The sequence below is a fragment of the Heterodontus francisci genome, chromosome 8, assembly GCF_036365525.1.
Source record: "Heterodontus francisci isolate sHetFra1 chromosome 8, sHetFra1.hap1, whole genome shotgun sequence".
NCBI lineage: Eukaryota > Metazoa > Chordata > Chondrichthyes > Heterodontiformes > Heterodontidae > Heterodontus > Heterodontus francisci.
The window spans coordinates 119,757,848-119,782,980 of record NC_090378.1 but is presented as its reverse complement, the minus strand read 5'-3'; the positions used below and the strand labels follow the sequence as shown (position 1 = coordinate 119,782,980).

General features: G+C 44.8%; 1 protein-coding gene across 1 annotated transcript in view; it reads right to left on the bottom strand.

Annotated features, from left to right (window-relative positions):
* LOC137373255 (ral guanine nucleotide dissociation stimulator-like 1) overlaps positions 1-25,133 on the bottom strand; it is a 58,571-nt gene that overhangs the window by 11,406 nt on the left and 22,032 nt on the right. The window contains exons 14-19 of the mRNA XM_068038104.1: positions 22,142-22,357; positions 17,928-18,031; positions 17,734-17,838; positions 14,905-14,977; positions 1,813-1,896; positions 1,164-1,196 (exon numbers count right to left, since the gene is read on the bottom strand). Of these exons, the coding sequence (XP_067894205.1) occupies positions 1,164-1,196; positions 1,813-1,896; positions 14,905-14,977; positions 17,734-17,838; positions 17,928-18,031; positions 22,142-22,357 (615 nt within the window). The remainder of the gene's footprint in view (positions 1-1,163; positions 1,197-1,812; positions 1,897-14,904; positions 14,978-17,733; positions 17,839-17,927; positions 18,032-22,141; positions 22,358-25,133) is intronic.

The following is a 25,133-nucleotide window of genomic DNA, read 5'->3' as shown; positions in this document are numbered from 1 at the left end:
AATCTTACAGGTTTGGGACAGATGCCCATTTTGCATCCCAGTTGATTTTATGATCTATTGAAGTCAAACTGAGCAGGGTGTAAACTGCATCTTACCTGAACCCACTCAATTCCCGGGCTAGGCTAAAATTGGAACTCACGTTACACTTTTAGAAATGAAATTTCACTGCTTTCCACATCGTCAAGTTCTTATCATGTTATCATTTTCAGGTTCTCTGCAGAATGCTGTGACATGAAATGAAATTGCTTCAAATATCCTCAACAAAAACCTTGGCAATAAATGCATGTTTGAAAAGTTGGTACCAGCAACATCAGAAATATGAAGGAAAAATGCCCATCACCGGTGATAACCTAGGAGCTGCACTTGGAATCTCTGATGTGTCATGAATGTAACTGATGTCTATCTTCTGAAGGAAAATACTGTGTGAAATATTGAGAAATTATTCATCCGCTTTCATGATTAATGAAAAACTTGCAGTCGCACAGAGACATAATTCAGTAATAATCTCAATCACGTATCAACACTGGGTACAGGCTGTACCGGCAATAACTGCTGAAAGGTAAATTACATCAAGTTAACAACACAGAAAAAGGCTATTTGGCCAGCTGGTCTGTGTCAGTGTTTATATTTCTTCCACCGACTTCATCTGACCTGATCTGAATATCGTTTTATTTCTTTCTCCCACATGCCCACAGCCAAATACTTGCAAGTTGATAGGTAAATTGGCCATTGTAAATTGCCCCTAGTGTAGGTAGGTGGTAGGAGAATGGTGGGGATGTGGTAGGGAATATGGGATTAGTGTAGGATTAGTATAAATGGGTGGTTGTTGGTAGGCACAGACTCGGTGGGCCGAAGGGCCTGTTTCAGTGCTGTATCTCTAAATAAATAAATAAATGCACTTATCTAGCTTCCCCTGAAAGACATCTATGCTATTCATCACAACTACTGCCTGAGGTAGCAAGTTCTACACTCTAACCACTCTCTGTGTAAAGAAGTTTCTCATGAATTCTTTATTGGATTTACTAGTAACTACTTACGGCCCCTAGTTTTGGAACCCCCGACCACTATCCAAGTGAAAAAGAAAGCCCAATAACATTTAAGGGCATGTTTTCCCCACACACACAACTTTGAAAGTTTTTCAAAATGTAGTAATTCATACTAACCCTTCGTTTCTTTTCAAAATTGATCAAATCACCCTACAGGAGAGAAACAAGGACAAAAAACATGAATGCGATTTGTAGAAAGGTTAGATTGTACGACAAAATTATGGGCTTGAATGGTCAAGAGCGAAATACAACCCTGTAAACTTGGCTCCAAATTAGTATGCGGTCAAAACTCAATCATGTATACAACACCAAAGGTGTAATAGATGCACTGCCAAGTCATTATTTCATAAAATAGACAAGTCCTTCTCTGCAGTCAAATTCATCAACATCAATTTGATTATATAAGTCAGCAGCTATTTGAGAATGAAATGGTGTGTGATGTCCAATTAACTGAAAATTACCTACACACAATAAAATTGGGCAATTTATGCAAAATTTTCAGGATACGGAAAAAATAGGGCTATATTCATAACCAGCTGCGTAGCAACTAGCGTGCGCTTCATTTACAGTGTTTGATTCACAGTGCAAAGCATTAAATTACAATAGCCATGCATATACTTTTTCTCATGTCTGCCTTTGATCAATCTCAGTAGTTATTTTATTGTTGCTTTTATTCTCATCTTCAAGAAACCTGCATTGATACGGTTACTATAGCAACCATCAGCAAAACAGGAATCCCAACATGTGGTAAAACAAACAGACTTACAACATAATCTGGAAGTGCAGTGTCCAGCATTGTGAGATCGGTGAGGAATGTGCCCAGGTAAGGCACAGTTCCTTGCATCACATCCTATAAAATAGAGGCAAATTTGTTCAACCCATTTTGAATGTGTTAATTGCCACATTTCCTAAACATACTACCCATAATTAACTTGTTCCCTTTAGTATGCATCAAAATCAATTTGCAACCAGAACATTCAGAACATTTAATACAGAATGGTATAATGTTACAAAGCTTGATCCACATAGACCAGGAAAGTTTGATTCCTAGTCTGTACTGTGTTAACCATCTCAATCTTTGGGTAACTTTGTCATGTGAGCTCTTCCACACGTTACTGTTATAAATAACATTAACCATTCTTGCTTATTGTGAACACTTCAGTTATATACAAAGATAATGCACATAAACAGCATTGGTTAAATACAATATTGTCTCTTTCAACCCTAAACCACAGGCAGTTCACTTATTTGTAAATACAGGCAAAACATTAGATTGTCCTCTATCTTTTTTTTCTTCTTTTTCTCCTCATCTCCTAAAATTGACTGAATTAATGGCTGGAACCTGGTACAACCAGAGGCCATCCTTCATTTGGTAACCTAGGTGATGACTGTTTGTAGCCTATTCCATTAGAGGGCATCACCGCTGAGCTCATTTGGCTCCTCATCTGATACTCAGATATGCAACTTTCCAGCAGGAGCTAATGGACAGCTATCAGGAACTCAGCTAGTTTTGTATAATTTTACAATACAGAAGAAGGGTGTTCAGAAAAACATAAGATAACGTATCAGCCCCAGGAGCTTGCTCTGCCATTCAATAGGGTCATGGCTGATCTCAGACCTCAACTCCACTTTCCTGAGTGATCCTCACATCCCGGGATTCCCTCGGGGTCCAAAAATATATTGATGTCAGCTTTGAATATAGTCAGCAACTGAACATCCACAACTTTCTGGGGTTGAGAATTCCAAAGATTCACAACATGTAGTGAAAAAAATTCTCTTTATCTCAGTCCTAAATGGCTGACCCCTTATTCTGTGACTGTGCCCCAGGGCATTCGACTCCCCAACCAGGGGAAAAACAGCCTCTCAGCACCTATGCTCCCAAACCCTCTCAGAATCTTGTGTTTCAATGAGATCACTTCTCATTCTTCTAAACTCAAGACAGTTTAGTTCTTGTCATGAAGACCCCCATGTGCCAAGTATGAGGCATTTAATTTTTATCATATGAACATTAATTTTAAACTGTTGCTGAAGAAATGACTTGCCTAACAAGATCACAAGACATTTGGCTGGAGGACATTTGCATACTAAGAGACAGTGCTTGTGGAGACAAAGCAACTACTCCTTTGGTCCAATTAACCCAAATGGATTTTGATCACCAGACATTAAAGGTGTAAGGACTCACATTCCAGGGTCTGCTCAGAATCCACAAACGCAGGAGTGGTTAAACCAGCTGGTCACATGACTGACCTGCTGGTCCAAGCGTTTTTGAAGTACACACAGGACAGTTTGAAGACAGACTGCAGATTGCAACTGGACCTGGAGCAAGAGGGCCTCTCTCCTGGATGGCTCTCTCTCGCTTTCTCACAAGCCTCCGCACCCTCTAAAGTCACTTAAACCTCAAGAGAGAGAAGACTCCTACATCAAAACAAGTTAAAGTGTGCACTGGGCCCCAACGAAGAGCAAGACTTACCGGCAATCAAAGACTCCACATTGAAGTCAAAGGATTATAAATACACCCAGCCATTGCCTCAAATTTTTCCCCTTATTCTTTCTACTTTTTCTGTCTCTATCTACTTGTGTGTTTATCACATAAGCATGCTATCGTGGTCGCGTAGCCTATTCGTAGTCGCTAACCGGATTAGAGTTTAAAGTTAATAAACTTCCACCTTTCTTGTTTAAATCTGAGAAAACCTGATGGATTTCTTTGCCTTACAATTGGAAAGTAGTGAACAAGGATTCACTGAGGGGGGAGCTGCAACACAGTGGGCGGAATTTTATTTGGGTGCCGCGCTGTGCAGTGGCTCCCTTTAAACTTGGTGGGGTGCCTGCATTCAGCTGCTGCCATAAAGCCCCGGTGATATTTCATGCGGGGGCTCATTAGCATCACTGCGCTGAGCACCACCCTCCCAACCCCCATATTACATGGGGAGAGGTGTGACATTCGGCATAGTGAGAGACCTTTTGACAGCTGTGTAGCGGGTGCTGGGGCCTATTTAATGCGTCCCAGCACCCATTTCCTGACAGCTGTCAAAGTAATATTTAGCTCACTGTTGAAGAGTGGGGCTGCAGTCAATCTGGCAGCAAAGCAGAAAGTGCTGGAGAAACTCAGCAGGTCAGCCAGCATCTGTGGAGAGTGAAGCAAAGTTAACTTGACCAAATTCACAGAGCAATGCAAATACGTCTTTCACTTAATGTTCCTCGCCAACATCTGTGTCCTTTTCTCTGTGTGAATGATGTGTGCCAGCACCTAGCGCCAATGTCACATCCCTTTGCACCATCAGCCCTTCAGGAGAACCAATGTATGCAATAACATCATTGCTATGCCACCACTACTCATGAACGTCTCCAGTGATATGGACATTCACTCGCTCAGCTGCTGCCTCTGATGATTTACACAGGGTTGTTGCAGATGTGGACTGGTGCAAAGCAGGTGAGCAAGGGTGATGTGTGACTTGCAGAGCTAATGCCGGTTCTTCTGGAGCAGAAAGCCTTTGTCTGATAAGCCACTGCCGTACATCCCTAGCTCACTGCTAGCCCTGCGTGCAGAGCTTGGGTGCCTTCTGCCCTCCCATGCGCCTTTCATGTTGGAGGTCTTCAGCGTCCTCATAGTCCGAGGAGGAATGCTGTTGATGTCTCTCCTCATCAAGACAGGCCTGGTCCCTACTGGGTGCATAGTTGTGCACAGCAGCAAAGAAAGGAGCTGGACTTTTCAGCCCATACAGGGCATCATCCTATCTGTACAGGAATTCGAAACGCTCTTTCAGCATGCTGATCTCCAGCTCTTGCAGTTCAGTGGCTGGCGTTGTATCTCTTCTCTGCAGCAGTGGTGGGATCTGTCACTGGTGTCAGGAGCCATGTCTGCAAAGGATAGCCCTGATCTCCAAGAAGCCACCCCTCCATCTAAGCCAGTTCAGTGAACAGCGGTGGCAGCTGGGACTAGCGCAGGTCCCAGGGGTCATGGCAGCTGCCTGAGAAGCAGGCACAGATTTGCATGAAGCATCTCTTGTGATCACATACCAGCTTCACCCAGATTGAGAGGGATCCTTTAATGGTGACGTCTTCAGGTAGTAGCCTGGCGGGAGGCCTTATGACCACACGAATGCAGTCTATGAACGTTACAAGCTATGGTTCTCCGGCAATGGTGCCGAAATTGATGGCTCTCTTAGCCTAGCTGTGAGAGACTGTCCTGAAGCGGACATACTCACTGGCCTTCTGGTGCAGGGCATTGGTGACCTCCCTGATGCAGCAGTGCACTGCTGACTGTGTGATCCCACAAAGGTCTCTGGTGGGCCCCTGAAAAGCTGCAAAGGTGTCAAGCTTGATAACCACTGAAACTATGAGAACGAAAGGGATAGGATGTCTACCAAAGCCGATGGGCTGCAGGTCATCTTTGAACAGGGCACAGAGACATGTCACCACCCTCTCTACATGCGCAATCGCATCTGACACTGGTGCTCTGACATCTGATGGCATGTCATGTGGAGCCTGTCGATGCACAGCAATCATAAAGGCAAGCTCCCCTTGGGGGTTGCTGCTCACGACCGGGGGCCTCTACATGGATCGCACCTGCCTGTTGATTTTGCCTCAGGCGCATATGGATCCTCAGGAGCAGAGCATCACACAATGTAGGATGAGCCTACCTATTTCCATGTGATAAATAAAGTTGACCCCTTCATTTATTCGAAGGCTCCAAGGAGGGCAGGGATTGGTGTTGACGGGTACATCAGGTGCTTTCATGGATCAACTTTGTGGCATGGCATTGCTCATCTTGGCCAACACTCAAGAGTGGCACAGCATGACCACATCAAGATCTTCCAGCTGCATCGATTGCCCCTACCATCAATATAATCTTAACGCTCCTACCCTTTCTGGTACCCTGCCCACGCACAGGATGACCAGAGTGCCATTGCTCCTTCACAAACACAAACAAACGCAGAGTGGACACTGTTTACGGAGGGAGGGTACACAGTAGCTCCTTTCATGCCTGCAGAGCTTTCCCAGAGTAGTCCCAGATCCCCTCCCTCCTCCCTTCCATAATGCAGAGTGAGACTCCTCGAATCCCCCCTCCCTCCTCCCTTCCATAATGCAGAGTGAGACCCCTGAAAACAGAACTTACCTTCCATCGTGAAAACATCTGCTTCTGAAAACCCGTCAGCTTTTCTGTTCAGAACATGATGGCACGTGATAGCTGCCTGTTCAATTTAAAATCTGGAAGTGTCCATGAAGAGGCGGTGGGCTGCATAATCTGCAGAGGTAAGTACCGTTTTACATATCTTCATTGGGGTGTCGCCACCGAGCGACGGGGGTGGGGGGAGCAGGGGGGATGGGCCGCAACAAGGTCCCCCCGCCATCAATAATTTGTGGTGGGCCCTTCTCGACGTCGCAGGTTGAGGCGGGCCTCTCCCTGCAGAATTTTACCAGCCCCTGTACTGCGACCCACGGTATCAAGGGGCCGGTAAAATTCAGCCCGTGTTTGAAAATTAAACCCTGTTCTGGTCAAACCAGGCAAAGGCTGGGAGGGAACCCCTGGACCCCTTTCTCACCTGGTCATAACAGAAATTTGGGTGGTAGCATCTGGAATTGATCCACAGGCAAGCGAGGAAATTGGAAGTGGGAAGTCAAATTGATCCCAATCAAAAAGAGAAAAGATTTCAATCCAGGTTTTCTTGTGGTTGTGTGTGCTAGTGTACGAACTTGTCTGCGATTGAAGCCAGTCGTTCCCCAAGCCAGGGTGAAGTAACTTGTGATAAGTTAAAAGCACTGTCTGGAAAAGTTGAGAAAAATGGCTGAGCAGTGTGGGATCACTGTCCATGACAAGGCTAGAAAGTCTGAACTCCTAAGACTAGTGGCCGAACATTTTTCCTGTGAATCTGAAGAAGCAGAAACTGGGTTAGAATTAAGCCCTGACAGGGTATTGTGAGCAAAGCGACAATTGGAACAGAGGAAACCTGAATTTGAGGAAAGAGAAAAAGAGAGAGAGAGACAGGAGAGAGAGAAAGAAAGAGCCTTCCAGAAAGAATGCGAAGACAGAGAGCTGAGGCGACTTGAGTTAACTAGGGTGCGACAGAGTAACCCCAGTGAAATCATGGCCAATATGGAGAACCGTAATTCAGGGCTGGGTTCAGAATTATTAAAACATTTTCCCAACTGATCCCAAAATTCAATGAGGGAGACGTGGAAGTGATTTTTGTTACTTTTGAAAAACTGGCAAGGCAGTTAAAGTGGCCTGTTGAGGCTTGGACGCGGCAGATACAAAGCAAGTTAATAGGAAAAGCCCATGAGCTTTATTCCATGTTGCCAGATGAGAGTTCATCAGATTATGAACTGGCAAAAAAATGCTATCCTTGGGGCATATGAGTTAGTACTGGAAACCTACCACCAAAAGTTTAGAACCGTCAAGAAGCAGGCTGATCAAACTTTCCTGGAGTTTGAGAGAAGTAAGCAGCTGGCTTTTGAACCAGTGGCTGAGGGCTCCGAAAGTGCAGCTCAACAAGGAAAATCTCAGAGAAGTGACTTTGCTCGAGGAATTTAAAAACTCTCTCCCACTCTCCATAAAGACACATGTCGAGGAACAGAAGGTTCAAAGAGCCCGGCAAGCCGCAGTGCTGGCTAATGAATTCCTCGTCATCTCCACAAATCTGAAAAGGACAAAGGGTGGGAAGGTGATAGAAGCCCAAGCAATCCTGAGAGGGAAAGAAAAGCAGGAGACACAGGGGCCTCTCCTCCAGCCAAAAAGGAAGGTGCTGTAAGTAGGAGTGAGCACCTGTGTACTTCCATTGTAATAAAGCAGGGCATCTGAGAGCTGACTGCTGGAGACTAAAGAGAAAACCTGTAGGGTTAATCAGGGCATAGCCGCTCAGTGAAGGAGAAGGGACCCTGATGGAAAGAACAGCAGAACAAGCTGTGGCTTTAACTGCAGTAAGAATCAGACCCAGGAAGCCTACCGCTGCAAGTGCAGGAAAATTTAATAGGATTTTAGAAGGTTATCAGGGTGTTGTGTCTGAAGGGAGAGTAACCCCACACCCCTCGAGTGGGAAAAGCAAGCCCATAGTAATCCTCAGGGACACAAGGGCCATTAGATCCCTTTTACTGGGAAAAGGCCTGACCTTTCCCCCAGAGAGTGCAATAAACATCAGAATGGTGGTGAATGGTATTGGAGGGCAGTCTATGCCTGTACCTTTACAGTGGGTGCACTTGGAGTGCGACCTAGTTTCGGGACCAGTGACTGTAAGGATTGTCCCTAGTTTGCCTGTGAATGAGGTTGACCTGCTCCTAGGTAATGATCTGGCAGGGATGAAGGTGGTAGCTTCCCCAGTAGTGAAAGACAGACTGCAGGAGTTCAGAAAGACAGGGCAGTGGCAGAAGGTGGCCCCTGCAGTTTCCCTGAATGTGTAGTGAATCAAGCCATGAGCAAACCAGCTCCCTGAGAGGAGACTGAATTGGCACTGCAGGCAGATGACCATGAGGTCTGTCTGTTTGAGACTTTCTTTGGAAAGTTAGAAGACCCAGGAATGAATTAAATGAATCTTCCCTAGCCAAGGCTCAGCGAGCTGACCCAGTATTGCGAGAGTTAGCACAGACTGCCCAGTCTGAAATTGAAGCAGAGGGAGTCCGTAACTGCTACTATTTAAAGAATGAGGTACTGATGAGGAAATAGAGTTCTCCTCACAGACCTGAGAGCAAGGAGTGGACAGTAGTTCATCAGTTAGTGGTGCCGCAGAGGTACGGGAGAGAAATATTAAGAAGGACACACGAGATTACAGTGGCTGTACATATCAGTATACGAAATACCAAAGCCCATATAAGACAGTGTTTTAACTGGCTAAAACGCCACAAAGATGTGGTGGAATACTGTTGGAGTTGTCACACGTGCCAGGTTGAGGGTAAACCCCAACCTACAGTGAAATCTGACCCTGCCAGATCATTACCCAAGCATCCCTAAGTCCTTTATTGGTGTTTGTAGGACCCTCCAGCAGAGGGCTGGTGAACTGGAAGGGAACCCTGTCGAGAACAAAAGGGCACAGGCAGGCACACAGCTGGCGAAAGGGGCAAAGAAACCAAGAGGGCAGGTTAAAGAAATCCCAAATAGAAACCCCTACCGTCCGGTCAGCCAACCCCAAAATATTTAAAAAGTTAGACCCCACATCCTCCCATGTAAATGCAGACACTAGAAGCACCCCACCAGAGATGCTAACAGCATTTACAGGAACCTGCAGAGACAAAGAAAGTCCTCAAGAGGGCAGAGAAACCATGAGGGTGATGCTTCACCAAGTCGAGGTGCCACATTGGAGTGCAGCAGAATCTGGACAAATACCTGCAATCAGGAGTGTACCAGATGTGAAAGGGAAGATTAGCAAGGAATCCTCCCCCACAGTCAGGGGAAAAGGGAACCAACCATCCCCTAAGGTGAAAAGCCCTTGTATGACTCCTCAAAGCACTGAAAGAGAGTTCAAAGTAGAACCGCCCACTGCCGACGCACATAAGCGGAACTCCCACTTAGAGCTAATTAAATCTAACTCTCCCCCTGCAGACCCTAACAAGAACAAAGACACCCTAGGCAGTCATGGAAATGCGCAAACTGAAAAACTTCCCCAAAAATCACATGTTTACTGGGATGCCAAAAAGGGCAGGTTAAAGCAGCACTGCTACCAAGAAGAAATAGGCTGTAACAACTGTTAGGAATTCTGAATGAATGAGAGAGATGCATGTGTGTTTTCCTGGACTTATCTTCTCTCTGATCCCTTTTCATGAAATGTTCTTTTAAAAAAATATCGTATCTCATTCCACTGGGTATGGAGGTGTCGAAGACCCCCACCTGCCAAGAATGAGGCACATTAATTTTGTCATATGAACAGTAATTTTGAATTGTTGCTGGAGTGAAGAGATGACTTGCTTAAAGAGATCAACAAATATTTGGCTGAAGGATCATTTGCATACTAAAAGACAGTGCTTGTGGAGACAAAGCAACTACTCCCTTGTCCAATTAACCCAAATGGATTTTGATGATCAGACATTGAAAGTGAAAGAAAACTCGCATTCCAGGATCAGCTAAGATGATAGAATCCACAAATGCAGGCACGGTTAAACCAGCTGGTCACATGACGAACCTGCTGGTCCAAGCATTTTTGAAGGACGCGCAGGACAGTTTGAAGACAGACTGCAGATTGCAACTGAACCTGGAGCAAGAGAGCTTCTCTGCTGGTTGCCTCTCTCTCGCTTTCTCACAAGCTTCTAGACCTACTGAAGTCGCTTAAACCTCAAGAGAGAGAAGACTCCGACATCGAAACAAGTTAAAGTGTGCACTGGACCCCAACGAACAACAAGACTTACCAGCAATCAAAGACTCCACGTTGAAGTCGAAGGACTGTAAATACACCCAGCCTCAAACTTTTTCCCTTTATTCTTTCTACTTTTTCTGTTTGTATCTGTGTGTGTGTTTATCACGTATGCACGCTAGCGTGGTCACATCGCAAATTTGTAGTTGTTAATTGGATTAGAGTTTATGGTTAATAAGCTTCCACCTTTCTTGTCTAAATCTAAGATTTCTTTGCCTTACAATTGGAAAGCTGTGAACAGGGGAGCTAAAACACTGTGTTTTTAAAATTAAACTGTGTTACGGTTGAACCAGGCAAAGGCTGAGAGGGAACCCCTCGATCTCTTTCTCACCCGGTCATAACATACTACTCAATCTGTACAACCCTCTCATCCCAGGAACCAATCTATTTAGTCTGCCACAGCTGTGATGCCTCTCTGAATGATCTATTTTGTCTAGATCAAGGTTGTCAAACATTTTTTTTATTTGTTCATAGGATGTCGGCAACGCTGGCTAGGCCAGCATTTATTGCCCATCCCTAATTGCCCACTGAAAACATTTAAGAGTCAGCCACATTGCTGTGGATCAGGCGTCACATGTAGGCCAGACCAGATAAAGATGGCAGATTTCCTTCCCTAAAGGACATTAGTGAACAATATGGCTTTGCAACAATTGACAATGGTTTCACCATCACCATTAGATTAACTTTTAATTCCAGATTTATGAATTGGATTCAAATCTCACCCTATCTGCCATGGTGGGATTTAAACCCATTTCCCCAGATCATTTGCCTGGGTGTCTGGATTACTGGTCCAGTGACATTCCACTCCGCCACCACCTCCACCATACAGCCTAAGGGCCAGAATTGGCCCACCAAAGGTTTCCATCCAGCCTGCAAATGTATTTCAGAAATACGTCATTTCACATTGTCTTCTTAGAGTTCAGAAAAATTGAGCATCTGACAGTCTGCTTTTAGAACTCAGATTCATATCTTTCTAACAAAAATACTACATTTAGTCCATTTCAAATACAGAACAAAAAGCTACATTTAAAATCAATTAGGAATTAGACAGAAAACCCATGCTTTGACTATTTTCTGACTGTAACAATGAGCAGTGTTGTGGCAATTTGGCACAAAGAGTTTTATAACTAACCAATATCAGGATTAATTGCAAGTGGAGGAATGAAATAGATAAAAAATGAATGGACAATGAGCATGATGAGAGAGTTAGGAGAGATGACTGAAAACTTGGTTGCAAAGATGGGATTTCAGAAGGTTTTTGAAGCTGGAGAGAAGTGGAGGCGGTCAGGAAATTAAGGAGTTCCAAAGTTGGGCTGAAGCAACTGAATGCTCTGCAACCAATGGTGCAGTGAAGAGAGGGGGTGTATGTAAAAGAAAATAGAGATGGGTGAAGGATTGGGAGTGGAAGCAGGAAGTTTCAGGAAATAGGCAGAACAAGGCTGTAAAGATTTGAAAATTTGTATTTTAAGTTCAGTACATTGGGGATAGGGAGCCAATGAAGGTCAGTGGTGGGAATGATCGACTCGCAGGATTGTGTACCGGCTGGTGTGAACCATGTTTAAATTTATGGAGGCTGAATGACGGGAAGATGTAGGAAACATCTAGTCAAGGCATCAAAAACAGGTTTAAAGGTCCCAGGGAGATGGAGAGAAGTCGGCGTGGAGGCGTGTGATGATGTAAAAGCACAAGCAAGTGGTCTTGGTGATGGAGGGGATGTGACGTTTAGGTCGAGATGAAACAGTATATAAAGACTTTTCACAGTCCAGTTCAATCTAAGCAAGGAAGGAAGCTACAGCAGAAGCCAAAAACCATGGCTTCTCGGTATCATCGTGGTGATAAAGATGCCAGATACTACACCCTATGCAGAGGACTTGGTTGAGTGTGTTAGGTGCCTAATGTTTCCTAAAACACACAAGACACAGTGAACACTTGCTACAACTGGCAGAGAAGCCATTATACGAATGGGAGACTTTCTTCATGTTCATAACGACTGTGTTGGCCATTCAGCCCAATCATTCTATTTAAAATCCTATTGAACATTTTATTCACTTTATTGATTTGAATTAATGTGTTTAAAAACGGGAAGTCTGGAGGAGGTAAAAAAAATTCTCCTCATGGAGCCAAGTACTGAACAACAGCTTGGTGGTAGCAAGGTCGATTGGTGGGGCAGGGGGGTGGGGGAGTTGGCAGTGGGTTGGCTGGTGGTGGGTGTGAGGAAAGATTTAGGCGAATGGTTCCAGGGATGGGGGATTTCAGTTATGTGGATAGATTGGAGAAGCTGGGGTTGTTCTCTTTAGAGAAGGTTGAGAAGAGATTTGATAGAGGTGTCTAAAACCATGAGGGGTCAAAACAAAGTAGATAGAGTGAAATTTTTCTCATTGGGCAGAATGCTCGAGAACCAGAGGACACGGATTTAAGGTGAATGGCAAAAGAACCAAAGGTGACATGAGGAAATACTTTTTTTTGAAGGCAGTAAGTGGTTACGATCTGGAATGCAGCAGCTGAAATGGTGGTGGAGCAGGTTCAATCATGACTTTCTAAAGGAAATTGGATAAGAACCTGAAGAGAAAAAAATTGCAGGGTTACAGGAAAGGGTGGGGTAGTGGGACGAACTAAACTGCTCTTGTAGAACCGGCAAGGGCTCAATGGGTCAGATGGTCTCCTGTCCTGTAACTATTCTGTGATTCTGAGTAGGATGAGGAGAGAAGAATGGAGTTGTTGTAATTCCTAGAAGTCTAAAAAACATGTGCTCGAGGTGAAACATGTTTTTTTGGATAAAAACACAAATACAATTTGGCGAAACTGATTTGTTGTTGGACTGCCAAACACAGTAAGGCAAAAAAAGTTACTTCATCAACTCATTTTTTTGTATAACAGCAGCAGGCAAGCCTTTCAAACCTCTCAATTTGATTGAACACATTTTGCTCTTTTTCAGACACCGAGGAGGGAATTTTATGTTCTCCCCCATGACGGGTTTGGAGACGGGGAGACCATGTAATCGGGTGGGGTGGTGGCCGGTGGGTCCCCGCTGCCTCCCCACCTCCGCCATAATTAAGTGTGGGATAGGAAGGCCTGTGAACGGCCTTCCTGCCCCACCGCCAATTAATGCCCAATTAATGGCCTCATCCCACTGCCATCGCAATCAGCCAAGTGGCAGGCGGCCCTGGGAAGCACAGTAAGAAAAACCATGTGGGATGCTTTCCGGCTCCAGGGCGGAGGAGGGGGGCTTGAATTAGGGACCTGGCATCAGGTTGGGGGGCCTGTTGATAGCTACCCCCATGCCCTTTCTGCCAAACCCCATACACTGCCCTACCCCACACCCCCATACCACGAGACCCCTCCCGCCCTGACCTACCTGTGCTCTGGGTCCAGTGCTACTCCTAGGCCTCGGGTCAGTGCTCCATTGGCAGCAGCAACAGCCTCTGTGGTGGCGCTGCTCAGTTAAACAGCTGCTGGCCTGAGTGGCTGGCAGCTCTCAGAGGGCGGGACGTCCGTCACCAGGGTCCTTGACCCAGTGGAAGGCCCGTCTTTGTACAGTTAAGTACCTAATTGGCACTTGATTCGGCAGGCCTCCCTCAGAAGGAACGACATGGGGTTCTCACTCGCACTTTTGCTGGACGTCGAGATCCCCATTGCCCAGATTAAATGCTGGCCCAAGGGTCAGGTGTTACATGTCAATTTCAAAATGTGGTCAATGTGTTTTCCCAGTTCGGCCTTTTTTTAAAAAACTCTAACTTTGGTAAACGTAGTTGTCTTTCAGAGCTTTCAAAATATTCTGATAGTACCACCAAAAATCCATCAAATGTTTTTGCTATGCACACGAGAGAACAAGAGTTGTTCTGAAAGTGGTCTTAGTCCATATGGCATATTCAGTATTCTCTGGAACTTACTGAAGAAGATGCAAGATGCTCTAATTTGTGTCTGTTTTGGCACAAACTATTTGAAATTAGATAATCATAGCCTGAAGTATTCAACGAACAAAGCAATATTCTAAATATGTCCCAGTTCCCATGCAGTTACTTATCCTTATTATACAGAACAAACAGGAAAAGGAAGAAAAACAGGTGATCATTCAACTAATAATTACTTATGGGAACCAATTAAATGTGTAAGTGCCCCACCTTGCATTTAAAAGGCCCTCCCACTGCACAAAGCAAAAGGAAAAATCACTGGCACAAATCCCACTTTAAACTTTGTTGAAGAGTTCAAATTTTAAAGGTAGATTCTCTTTCTGTGTTTATTACTGAGTTTACATCATTATCAACATACCCTTGTTAGAAGTATGTTTATTTAAATAGTTAATTATAATATCTACCTCCATTATATGTATCGAGACTGACAGAAGCTTTGAAGACTTGAGCCAAGCCAGACCACCGAGTACACAGTTTACATTTCGCCAGCTGCCTGATCGATTGACAACACCCATATGCAGTCAGCCACCAGTTTAACACATTGCAGGTATTATTTTTAAACACTGAACACCCGATGAATATGGATAAACTGGACCAAGTGCAACATCTTACCTCTTCACCCAGATGATAATTAATTCGATGGCAGCATTGTTCCTCAAGCTCCTCGAACAATCCCATGCTGCTCCTAATCAAGAGAATGAGACAAATTAATCATGAGAGAATAGAGGCAGATTAATCAATGGCTGTCAAAGACTCAGACATGTAGCAGCAAACATAGAAACATAGAAAATAGGAGCAGGAGTAAGCCATTCGGCCCTTCGAGCCTGCTCCACCATTCATTATGATCATGGCTGATCATCCAACTCAGTAACCTGTTTCTGCTTTCGCCCCATAACCTTTGATCCCTTTCGCCCCAAGAGCTATATCTAACTCCTTCTTGAAGACATACAATGTTTTGGCCTCAACTGCTTTCTGTGATAATGAATTTCATAGGTTCACCACTCTTTGGGTGAAGAAATTTCTCCTCATCTCAGTCCTGAATGGTTTACCCTGTATCCTTAGACTATGACCCCTGGTTCTGGACTCCCCCACCATTGGGAACATCCTTCCTGCATCTACACTGTCAAGTCCTGTTAGAATTTTATAGGTTTCTCTGAGATTCCCACCTCACTCTTCTGAACTCCAGCGAATATAATCCTAACCGACTCAATCTCTCCTCATACGTCAGTCCCGCCATCCCAGGAATCAGTCTGGTAAACCTTTGCTGCACTCCCTCTATAGCAAGAACATCCTTCCTCAGATAAGGAGACCAAAACTGTACACAATATTCCAGGTGTGGCACCACCAAGGTCCTGTATAATTGCAGCAAGACATCCCTGCTCCTGTACTCGAATCCTCTCACTATGAAGGCCAACATACCACTTGCCTTTTTTACCGCCTGTTGGACCTGCATGCTAATCTTCAGCGACTGGTGTACGAGAACACCCAGGTCTCGTTGCATATTTCCCTCTCTCAGTTTATAGCCATTCAGATAATAATCTGCCTTCCTGTTTTTGCCACCAAAGTGAATAACCTCACATTTATCCACATTATACTGCATCTGCCTTGCATTTACCCACTCACTCAACTTGTCCAAATCACCCTGAAGCCTCTCTGCATCCTCCTCACTAGTTACCCTCCCTCCCAGTTTTGTGTCAGCTGCAAATTTGGAGATATTACATTTAGTTCCCTCATCTAAATCATGAATATATATTCTGAATAGATGGGGTCCTCGCATCGATCCCCGTGGTACCACACTAGTCATTGCCTGCCATTCGGAAAAAGACCCATTGTTCCCTACTCTTTGTTTCCTGTCTGCCAACCAATTTTCTATCCCTCACAATCCCATGCGCTTTAATTTTACATGCTAATCTCTTATGTGAGATTTTGTCGAAAGCCTTCTGAAAGTCCAAACAAAACACATCCACTGGCTCCCCCTCATCAATTCTACTCGTTTTATCCTCGAAGAATTCTAGTAGATTTGTCAAGCATGATTTCCCTTTCGTAAATCCATGCTGACTCTGTCCGATTCTACCACTGTTCTCCAAGTGCTCTGCTATAAAATCTTTGATAATGGACTCTAGAATTTTCCCCACTACCAACGTCAGGCTGACTGGTCAATAATTCCCTGCTTTCTCTCTATCTCCCTTTTAAATAGTGGGGTTACATTAGCTATCCTCCAATCTGTAGGAACTGTTCCAGAGTCGATAGAATCTTGGAAGATGACCACCAATGCATCCACTATTTCTGGGGCCACTTCCTTAAGTACTCTGGGATGCAGACCATCAGGCCCTGGGGGTTTATCGGCCTTCAATCCCATCAATTTCCCCAACACCATTTCTCTACTAATACTGATTTCCTGCAGTTCTTCTCTCCCTGTGTTCCCTAACATTTCTGGTATGATATTTGTGAAGACAGAACCAAAGTATGCATTTAGTTGGTCAGCCATTTCTTTGTTCCCCATAATAAATCCCCCTGTTTCTGACCGTAAGGGACCTTTATTTGTCTTCACTAATCTTTTTCTCTTCACATACCTATAGAAACTTTTACAGTCAGTTTTTATGTTCCCTGCAAGCTTGCTCTCGTACTCTATTTTCCCCTTCTTAATCAGAGATAATGGGGGGTTGAAAAGGGTTTAAGTATTTCTCAGAACTAAATGCAATGCAGGGCATTAGCTAGCTTTTTGTAAATCTCCTGGCAGAACTTTCAAGAAACCTAAAAATTCAGACAGGATCAAATTGTCTGAGGCAACGTGCTTTAAAGGATTTAGTGCACTTCCTCAGGAGATAAAAGATTGTGTCAAACCACCATCGTACATCACTGGACATTAAAGGCCTACTCAGGTGAGGAAAAAGAACCCGACCTGAACCCGACCGAACCACAGCCGACCCGAGCCCGACCCGACCCAAGCCTGACCTCAACTCGACCCCCCCCGAGCCCAACCCGACCATCCCTTTACTTAATTCAGGAAGCTGCAGCGCATGCGTGATGATGTCATGGTGACGTCACTCGCTCACTGCGCAGACTCAGTTTCGTCCCGATCTCCCAGCTTAGGTAAGTTTTTTAATTTCAATACTTACCTGCAGAGCACTTACCGCCTGTGTCCGACCCGACCCGACCCGACCCGAGCCCGACCTGGACTCGGCCTGGCTCCACCCGACCCGAGCCTGAAAGCCGGACCTGGAAGAGGAGCCCGACCCGACCCGAAACCGACACATGTCGTCGGGTCCTGTTGGGTTCAGGTCAGGTAGCAGCCCTTTACTGGACACAACATATCCACAGAGGGAGTATTTTATGGCCAGTTACATCTAACAGCAGATCAATTTTGGAACACAATACTTTAAAGTTTAAGTTGCTGAACAGTTTTATTATTCGACTGAAGAAAACTGCTCAGTAACTCACATTCTCGAGCAAAAGGAAGACAGACTTCTGGCAATGAGCCAGTTGTTAGAGGTGCACCATAGTGTCTCTGGTAGCCCTGCCAACACATCTAGAATCTGAAGCTCACTGTGCAAGGAAGCTCAGGGTAGAATCTGCAACTCATCATCACATTTTTATGACAAACATTACATGGCTACTTTGGAAAAGGAACTTACTTTGACACAGCAGCCCAAGTCTTCCTCAATTTATAAATTGGGCTGGACTGCAGGGCTGCAACAATGGCCCGGAGTGAGGAGTAATTGTTAATTGTTCTGGATTTCTAGAAGGACAACAAGAGAGTTCTTTGTAAATATCAGTGCCTGCTAGTTTCCTGATACCTCAGACCTTTGAACTGTTCTACCAAAAAGGTCAGCTGTGAAAATAACAGCATTAAAATCAGATTCATGGAAAAAACATTTTCACACTTCTTGACAACTCACAGTTTGCTATTCACTTATTTTGATGCTATAACAACCTCTTCAGTTCATCATCTGTCAATTTTTGATGGGTGGTCTACAGCTATGGTGATTGACACCAAAGGAGACTTCAGAATGAGCATGACCCAGACACAGACTCTTTTAGGGAGTGGTGGGGTGTTCTTTTTGTTCATTCATGAGATGTGGGCATCGCTGGCTTGGCCAGCATTTATTGCCCATCTCTGATTGCCCTTGAGAAGGTGGTGGTGAGCTGCCTTCTTGAACTGCTGCAGTCCATGTGGGGTAGGCACACCCACAGTGCTGTTAAGAAGGGAGTTCCAGGATTTTGACCCAGCGACAGTGAAGGAATGACAGTATAATTCCAAGTCAGGATGGTGTGTGGATTGGAGGGGAACTTGCAGGTGGTGGTGTTCCCAAGCATCTGCTGTCCTTGTCCTTCTAGGTGGTAGAGGACGCGGGCTTGGAAGGTGCTGTCTAAGGAGTCTTGATGCGTTGCTGCAGTACACCCTGTAGATGGCACACGCTGCTGCCATTGTGCGTCGGTGGTTGAGGAAGTGAATGTTTGCGGATGGCGTGCCAATCAAGTGGGCTGCTTTGTCCTGGATGGTGTTGGGCTTCTTGAGTGTTGTTGGAACTGCACCCATCCAGGCAAGGGGAGAGTATTCCATCATACTCCTGATTTTTGCCTTGTAGATGGTGGACAGTCTTTGGGGAATCAGGAGATGAGTTATTCGCCGCAGGATTCCCAGTCTCTGACTTGTTCTTGCAGCCATGGTATTTACATGGCTTCTCCAGTTCAGTTTTTAGCCAATGGTAACCCCTAGGATGTTGATAGTGGGGTTTCAGCGATCGTAATGCCATTGAATGTCAAGGGGAGATGGTTGGTTTCTCTCTTGTTGGAGATGGTCATTGTCTGGCACTTACGTGGCTCAAATGTGATTTGCCATTTATCAGCCCAAGCCTGGATATTGTCCAGGTCTTGCTGCATTTCTACACAGACAGCTTCAGTATCTGCGGAGTAACAAATGATGCTGAACATGGTGCAATCATCAGCAAACATCCCCACCTCTGACCTTATGATTGAAGGAAGGTCATTGATGAACTAGCTGTAGATGGTTGGGCCTCGGACACTACCCCGAGGGACTCCTGCAATGATGTTCTAAAGCTGAGATGATTGGCCTTCAACAACCACTACCATCTTCCTTTACGCTAAGTATGACTCCCTCCACCACCGACGCACAGTGGCAGCAGTGTGTACCATCTACAAGATGTACTGCAGCAATGCACCAAGGCTCCTTAGACAGTACCTTCCAAACCCGTGACCTCTACCAACTAGAAGGACAAGGGCAGCAAATACATGGGAACACCACCACTACCTGCAAGTTCCCCTCCAAGTCACACACCATCCTGACATGGAACTATATCGCCATTTCTTCACTGTCGCTGGGTCAAAATCCTGGAACTCCCTTCCTAACAGCACTGTGGGTATACCTACCCCAAAGGGACAGCAGCGGTTCAAGAAGGCAGTTCACCACCACCTTCTCAAGGGCAATTAGGGATGGGCAATAAATGCTGGCCTGGCCAGTGATGCCCACATCCCATGAATTAATAAAAAAAAAGTGGAGAGTTTTCCCCCCGATTCCCATTGACTCCAGTTTTGCGAGGGCTCCTTGATGCCATACACGGTCAAATGCTGCCTTGATGTCAAGTGCAGTCATTCTCACCTCACCTCTTGAGGTCAGCTCTTTTGTCCAAGTTTGAACCAAGGCTGTAATGAGGTCAGAAACTGAGTTGCTCTGGCGGAACACAAACTGAGCGTCAGTGAGCAGATTATTGCTAAGCAAGCGCTGCTTGATAGCACTGTCAATGACACCTTCCATCACGTTACTGATGACTGTGAGTAGACTGATGGGGCAGTAATTGGCCGGGTTGAACTTGTCGTGCTTTTTGTGTATAGGACATACCTGAGCAATTTTCCACATTGCCGGGTAGATACCAGTGTTATAGCTGTACTGGAACAGCTTGGCTTGGGCGCACAGGTCTTCAGTACTGTTGCCAGAATGTTGTCAGGGCTCATAGCCTTTGCAGTATCCAGTGCCTTCAGTCATTTCTTGATATCATGCGGAGTGAATTGAATTGGCTGAAGACTGGCATCTGTGATGCTGGGGACTTCAAGAGGAGGCCAAAATAGATCATCAACTCGGCACTTCTGGCTGAAGATTATTGCAAATGTGATTTGCCACTTATCAGCCCAAGCCTGGATACTGTCCAGGTCTTGCTGCATTTCTACACATTTCTACATTGATCAAGCAGCTGAAGGGCCTTATCTTTGCACTTGTGCTCGGCTCCCCCATTATTGAGGATAAGGATATTTGTGGAGCCTCCTCCTCCAGTAATTTGTTTAATTGTCCACCACCATTCACGACTGGATGTGGCAGGACTGCAGAGCTTAGATTTGATCCGTAGGTTATAGAATCGCTTAGCTCTGTCTATTGCATGCTGCTTACGAAGTTTGGCACACAAGTAGTTCTGGGTTCCAGCTTCACCAAGTCGATACCTCATTTTGAGGTATGCCTGGTGCTGCTCCTAGCATGCCCTCCTGCACTCCTCATTGAACCAGAGTTGGTCTCCTGGCTTGATGGTAGAGTGTAGGATATGCTGGGCCATGAGGTTACAGATTGTGGTTGAGTACAGTTCTGCTGTTACTGATGGCCCACAGTGCCTCATGGTTGCTCACTTTGGCATTGCTAGATCTGTTTGAAGTCTATCTAATTTAGCACAGTGGGAGTGCCACACAACACGATAGAGGGTATCCTCAACGCGAAGATGGGACTTCATCTCCACAAGGACTGTGCGGTGGTCACTTCTACCCTACTGTCATGGACAGATGCATCTGCAGCAGGCAGACTGGTGAGGACGAGGTCAAGTATGTTTTTCCCTCTTGTTGGTTCCCTCACCACCTGCCCCAGACCCAGTATCGCAACTTTGTCCTTTAGGGCTCGGCCAGCTTGGTCAGGAGTGGTGATATCAAGCCACTCTTGTTGATGGACATTGAAGCCCCTTATCCAAAATACATTCTGTGCCCTTGCCATCTTCAGTGGTTCTCCAAGTGCTGTTCAACCTGGAGGACTACTGATTCATCAGCTGAGGAAGGGTGGTAGGTGGAAATCAGCAGGACGTTTCCTTGCCCATGTTTGACCTGATGCCATGAGACTCCAACGGCAATTCCCTCCCAACTGTATACCACTGTGCCGCCACCTCTGCTAGGTCTGTCCTGCCGGTGGAACAGGACATACGCGGAGATGGTGATGGCGGTGTCTGGGACATCGTAATGTGGGGGGGGAAAGAGGGGAGGGGGAAGCCTTCCTGTTCATTGTATTAGGCTGATGAATAATAAATTGTAATGTCTAGTGTAAAGAGCTGATGGGCAGGACTGGCAGCACAAGACAACCATCTAAAGAAAAGCATACAAAAATCAGAAAACCAAATGCACTTCTATTTGCTACGTTTGGACTAAAATAAAACTGTTGATACTGAGTTAGCTAATCTCAGCCAAGACAGCAGCGAGAGTGTCCTCCATGCACTTGGCCCAATGGAGGCAGAGAGAAAAATAAGTCAGTCAAAATTCCCACTCTTTATCTCTTTCCAATCATACCTGTAGGAATGTGCGTATATTCAGGTATAGGGCAAAGACAAAGTTTAGCAGAATGGAAATAGTGCCAGGATTCACCATTCTACAGAAGCATTCAAACTCTTCTTCCTCATAAACCTCCCTTGCTCAGATCTTCCCTCTCCTACAATCTACTAATAGGCTTTCAAAACCTGAGCTTAACATCTAATCACCGATTCCTGAGCTGCTTGGTCTTGACTTATAGGCTCTCTTCCACCTTGGTGGCTTCCCTTACTGTAGCCTTTGGCCTTTCATATAGTCTCATCGATAAACAATGCAGTACCTCAGCAATAGTGATCCACTTCTCAAGCAACCTGGCTCTCTGGTCTGGCTTCAGATTTCGGTCTTTTAGGATGCTGCTGATCACACATTTAGTGATGTTATTAAATTGTGTGATTGTGGCCCGGATGGTTGTCGCCAGGTGCTGATTTTGTTTTTTGTGGCGCTGTGACCAGATGCAGCCCAGGCAGTGGTGGATCACTACTTTCTTGAACAGTTCCTGATCAAAAGTGGAAAAGACAAAGACTTAAGATGTTTCCAGTACCATGGACCACTTAAACACTGCAGTACAAACAAAAATTATCCATTTAAAGGTCAAATAGCCATGCTGCTTTGCAATAACATAATGTCATACTAGGCCCCCACCTGCCAGGAATAAGGTACATCAATATTGTCAAGAACATTGATTTATAACTTGTTGGAGCAAGGAAATAACTTGTTAAACAGATCAGTCGTGGCTGAAAAAAAACATTTACATACTAACAGACATCGAAGGTGAGGAAGTGCATTCCAGGGCCTGCTAAGGAAGATGCAATCCACAAGGGCCAGGACTGGTTAGACCAGCTGGTCACGTGACTCTCTCGCTATTCCAGCTTGTTCTTTTGAACTGGCCACAGAGAGTTTGAAGGCAGAGTGTCTGTTTGTTCCTGGACTGAGAAGATCTCTCTCCTATCTGCTCCCATCTCTTTCTCACAAGCCTCTGAATCCACTGAAGACATATGAACCCCAAAAGAGAAAAGTCTCCGACAGCGAACAAGGTTTAAGAAGAATACTGGGCCTCAACAAAAAGCAAGATCTGCCTACAGTCAAGGACTCTGCAGTGAGCTCAACGAACCAGAACAACAACTCTTCAGATATTGCCTCAAACTTTTCCACTTTATTTTTCTTCTACTCTTTTCTGTCTCTATTTGCATGTGTGTATCGCATATGCATGTTAGCATGGGTGTGTCATGTAGCCATAGCCGTTAACTGAATTAGAGTTCATTTTTAAGTTTCAGAAATTTCAACTTTTCTTCTTTAAACCTGAGAAAGCCTGTTTGTGCTAGTTTCTTTGCCTTATAATTGGAAAGCAGTGAACAAGGATTCACCAAGGGGGAGCTAAAAAAAGTGTTTTTAAAATTAAACCCTGTTACGGGAAGACCAGGTGAAGGCTGAGAGTGACCCCGAGACATTTCTCACTGGGTCATAATAATAGTTAAAGCTAAAAGACATGGTTTAACAGCGACCAAGTTTATGATGACCACATAGATATAGAAGGAGATATTTGCCTTGGCTGGTGGCACAAAATGTGCACTATTGGATTGGCTGCCCGCTAATATTGGGTGCTATGTATCACGGGTGGCCGATCCAATACCACACCTTTTGTGCCACCATTCGAGACAAATCTCTGCCCAGAATGTGCACAAAGGGAAATCAAAGATTATTTTTGACCAGATTACCTACTCTTCACAAACCACAAATGCACAAATTAAAATGTTTGGTAGTACAAACTACAATCACTTTATTAACAGATGCAAAAGAACACCTCATCCTTCATACACTTGGTAGACATGCTCTTCAAATGAAAACCAAGATCACTGTCTGAACAGAAGCTTTGGGAAAGGCCAAAAATAAGGCAAGAGGGAACTTCAGTGGCTCCACCTTCAACATAGGAGACCCTCTCAAATAGATTCAAAAACACATAATCAGAAAAAATGGATGATGCGTCCAAAAAAAAATATTTTAGGATGGGTGACTAAAAGCTTGGTCGAAGAGGCAGGTTTTAAGGAGGGTCATAAAGGGGCAGAGGGAGGCAAAGAGGCAAAAAAGGTTTAGAGAGGAAACTTGAGCATGGGACATCAGTGTAAAGGCCAGAGTTAGAGAAATGGTGAGGGGTTGAAAGAGCTCAGATGGATAGGAAGGGACAAACTGAAAGAAATTAAACACAAAGATGAGAAATTTAAACACTAGGCATTGGGAGACAGGGCTAGTGTTGGTCAATGAGGACAGGGATGATAGGGGAATGAGACCTTGTGCAGGATAGGATACAGACAGCAGAAATTTGGATTCTTGGGAGGCTGGACAGGAGAGCTTTGTAACAGTTGAATACGAAGATGACAAAGGCATGGATGATGGTCTTAGTGGAAGATGGGCTGAAGTATGAATGAAGGGAGGCAATGTTCGAGGTGGAAGTAAATTCTCTTTTTGATGGGTTTGAATGGGACACTTAGAATGTGGACAGTTTGGTTCCGCCAGGCGGCAGTTTCAGGTGGATATTGAAGAAAGGCAATGCCTTCAATCTTCCCCATGTTCAATGGCAGGAAATTTCCAGTTCATGCACAACTGAATAATAAACTACCAGTCTAGCAGCACAATGGCAGTGGAGAGGTCAAGAGATATGGCAGGGAGGTAGAGTTAGCGTACATGTAGAAGCTAACCCTCATGTCTGCAGATGATATCACTATGGGGCAGCATGTAGATGAGGAAAGGGAGTGGGTTAAGGGTGATAAACGTGCAGATACTTAGCTACCTGATCTGGGGGAGAGCTAACTTTGGTTAAAGGAACTCAATTTGTAGAATGCTTTTATTGAAAAAAAATTCCCCTCTTCCAAAATCCTCGAAATCTGAAAAGACTTGCATAAAGTAAGAGTTTCAGTTACACTATATTTCTAACTTAGATTATAAAAAGTTTTGTTGAAAAGTATTTCTAAAAAAATTTTCTTTGAGAAGCAGATCATGGGTGATAACTTTAACAACCTGCCCATAGGAAACTGCTGGGATGGGGTGAAAGGTTGGTTTTGCAACCTGCTCAGTTGTACTGTCCATTGAAATCTGTCAGATCAACCTCATCACAATCATATCCCATTCAAACTGATTGGTTGCATTTCGACATGTTTAACATGTTATATCATTGTAATGATACGTTTGCCAAGCTTTTTCACACAAGCTGGAATCAGGTTTTATCTGCAAATTTAAAAAAAAATGCACTGGCCTGCTCATATTTGTTACAATTTTTA